Below are 2,812 nucleotides of genomic sequence, written 5' to 3'. Positions count from 1 at the left end.
AATAAATCCACCCAAGAATGGTAGCATCCAATACCGACCATAACTCCTTTTCCTCTGCGGTCGAAGGTGCAGCAACCTCCTCTTTAGGAGCAATGATATGATTAAGAACCTTGTGAGATCAAGCATTAATTTTAAAGAGTTCCGCCCAAGCAGAGTATTCGACGTTCTCCATTTCAAGAGTAAGAGGAATATTGCTTTTGATGTTTGACACTGTAAAGGCCGGATGAAAATTGCTTTTTGATTCGGCCATGGCTGCTGTGCAAACAAGGGAAGAGAAGAAGAAGAAGAAAAAGAGAAGAATTTGACGGAAAACAGAGTAGGGTGCAGCGGAAGAATACCCTAGTCTACTGATACCATGAAGGAAACTAATTCCGTGAATATTCCATTAAACTTGCTGTCAATATATACACATTACAATCCTTAACTAAAGCCACTAATTAAGGAGAAGCTATACATCAGAATAAATGCTAAGCTACAAGTTAGGAAATAAGAATATTTACATATATACTAAGTCAAAGATATATTAATCCTAATATATCTTAACAGTAATAAACAACCGCAAAGGCTTGAATAATTGTCGTCAGCAAGAAGGCTCGGTGACTAATTAATGGCATGTACCACTAAACCAATCATCGCATTTATAGTCTCCGCAACACGAACTGAATTCCCAGACACCGCATTTTTCCCCGACTCCTAAGCACCACCCTCCGAACCAGTGGCGGATCCAGGATTTGTGAAATGGGGGTACGAAATGAATTTCGATAAAAAAAAAATTTACAAAATAATATAAATTGCAATAGTTTTTTCCTAACTAAATTTTGAATTAATAAATCATATTACTTTGTATTACTAATGGCGTGTACAATACATCCCATCCTTCGACGATAAGTCTTATTATTGAGTAACTAAATATGCTTGGGAAAGAAAAAAAAAGATATTATCTAAGAGACCTGTTATCTGGAACAACAGGTCTCTTTTATTGAAAAATACTAATCTCCCGCTGGAGAAATTAAAATTATCACCAATATAATATATTTAAAACATAGATCTTTTTTTGAATGTAAACCCCACGCTAAGGACTCCTGGATTCGGAGAAAATTTTACAAGTTCGCCCTCTTCTTCTTAAGGGGCTGAGATGGAAAGTTGGTTCGGGCTCTAATATTCTTTTTTGGCTAGATAATTGGTGTTCTTCTACGAATTTAATTACTTTATTAGATTTAAATATTTCTGATATTCAAAATCTAGACCTTACAGTTGATCAATTTATTACTGAAGATCATTCTTGGGATATTGCAGCTCTATCTTTAGTGGTACCTCCTCACATAGTTCAGACCATTAAAGGTATTCCTTTGCCAGTTAATGATACTTTTGATGAACCCTGTTGGGGTTTTTCTGGTAATGGAGAGTTTACGGTAAAGTCAGCAACCTGGTTAGCTCATAACTTTAATTCTCCTGCAAAATGGGAATTTTCTTGGATTTGGAAACTTGATATTGCTCCAAAACTAAAGATATTTATTTGGCAACTGCTACTTAATGGTCTTCCAACTAGAAATAATTTGATTTACCGTAATATTAATGTCCCTCATATATATTTGCCCCTTTTGTAATTCACATGCTGAAACACAGGATCATTTGTTTCTAAATTGTCCATTTATTAGACAGTATTGGGATGCAGATATCGTTAGTCATTGGATGGGAACTCAAGTTAATACCCCGAATCTCCTTACTCTTTTTCGGGACATTCGTCATAATGTTAACCTTCCTGTAAAAAAGATTATTGTTTCTTTATGGAGTATATGAAAAGTTCGTAATGCTCTTATTTTTAGTCATATCCCCTCTACTATTATGAGTATTTATTCTAGAGCTTTCAAAATATTTACAGAATGGAATATTCGTTCTCATCTTGATTCTTTTAATGACATTGTTCCCAAGACCCATTCTCCTCTTTACCATAAAACCATCCAAGTAGCTTGGTCCCCTCCTGCCCCTGGTGTTTTCAAAATTAATTTTGATGGTTCTGTTTGTAATAACTTTGGATCAACCGGAGTTGTTATTAGAGATTATACAGGAAATAATGTTGTTAGTCGTGCTTATAATCTTGGTACCTCGACTCCTATTATTGCAGAAGCTACAGCTCTGCGTAACAGTCTTCTCTTAGCTATTGAACATAATATACGAAAACTTTTTATTGAAGGTGATAACCTTTTAATTATAAATATTTTGCAGGATAAAGCACGCTGTCCTTGGAAAATTCAATTGCTAATGAATGACACTAAGAAGTTGTTGGCTCACTTTGAGGTTGTTTCTTCTTGCCATGTGTATCGAGAAGCTAATCGTGCAGCAGATTATTATGTTGCAACTATAGGTCATCAAATTTCAGGCTATGTAAACATTGACCCTAATGTAGATGCTAATTTTTCTTATTTTATTTCTTTAGATAAGTTAGGGTATAGTCTTGAGAGAAGACTTACCTAACTTTTGTATTTGTCTTATCAAAAAAAAAAATAAAAAAAAAATAAAAAAAATAAAAAAAAATTAAAATTATCACCAAAGAGGCTAAGAGACCTGTTTTTAAGTAGGCGGTCTCTTTGATGTTACACAAAAAGGCGGGCTGAATAAGTGAATAACTACCTACATAACAGAACCTAAGAGACCACCTCTTTGATAAAGGCGGTCTCTTTTCTTACCAGACTTCTTTTTTTTTTTTTGGCAGAATGGGGGTACAACTGTAACTTTATGTACCCCCCTAGATCCGCCAGTGCTCCGAACGGATCGCGGTCACCGGTGGCTACCAACATAATGAAGGCAAGGA

At 35.1% G+C, this 2,812-nt stretch overlaps 1 protein-coding gene across 1 annotated transcript; it reads left to right on the top strand.

Annotated features, from left to right (window-relative positions):
* Nucleotides 1-1,135: 1,135 nt before the first annotated feature.
* On the top strand, nt 1,136-2,475 carry LOC145609521 (uncharacterized). The gene is made up of 4 exons (XM_081664982.1): nt 1,136-1,142; nt 1,246-1,566; nt 1,676-1,792; nt 1,883-2,475. Exons 1-4 carry the CDS (start codon nt 1,136-1,138, stop codon nt 2,473-2,475), a joined length of 1,038 nt encoding a protein of 345 aa, XP_081521108.1.
* Nucleotides 2,476-2,812: the final 337 nt, after the last annotated feature.

Source organism: Chenopodium album, chromosome 23 (assembly GCF_948465745.1).
Source record: "Chenopodium album chromosome 23, dcCheAlbu1.1, whole genome shotgun sequence".
Lineage (NCBI taxonomy): Eukaryota > Viridiplantae > Streptophyta > Magnoliopsida > Caryophyllales > Amaranthaceae > Chenopodium > Chenopodium album.
Note: the sequence above shows the minus strand (reverse complement) of the source record. Positions and strands in the feature narration are given on the sequence as shown.

Coding starts and splice junctions, on each gene's coding strand:
- LOC145609521 (XM_081664982.1), top strand. Junction 1,567..1,675: donor TAGAAATAATTTGATTTACC/GTAATATTAATG, acceptor ATTGGGATGCAG/ATATCGTTAGTCATTGGATG. Junction 1,793..1,882: donor GATTATTGTTTCTTTATGGA/GTATATGAAAAG, acceptor AAATATTTACAG/AATGGAATATTCGTTCTCAT.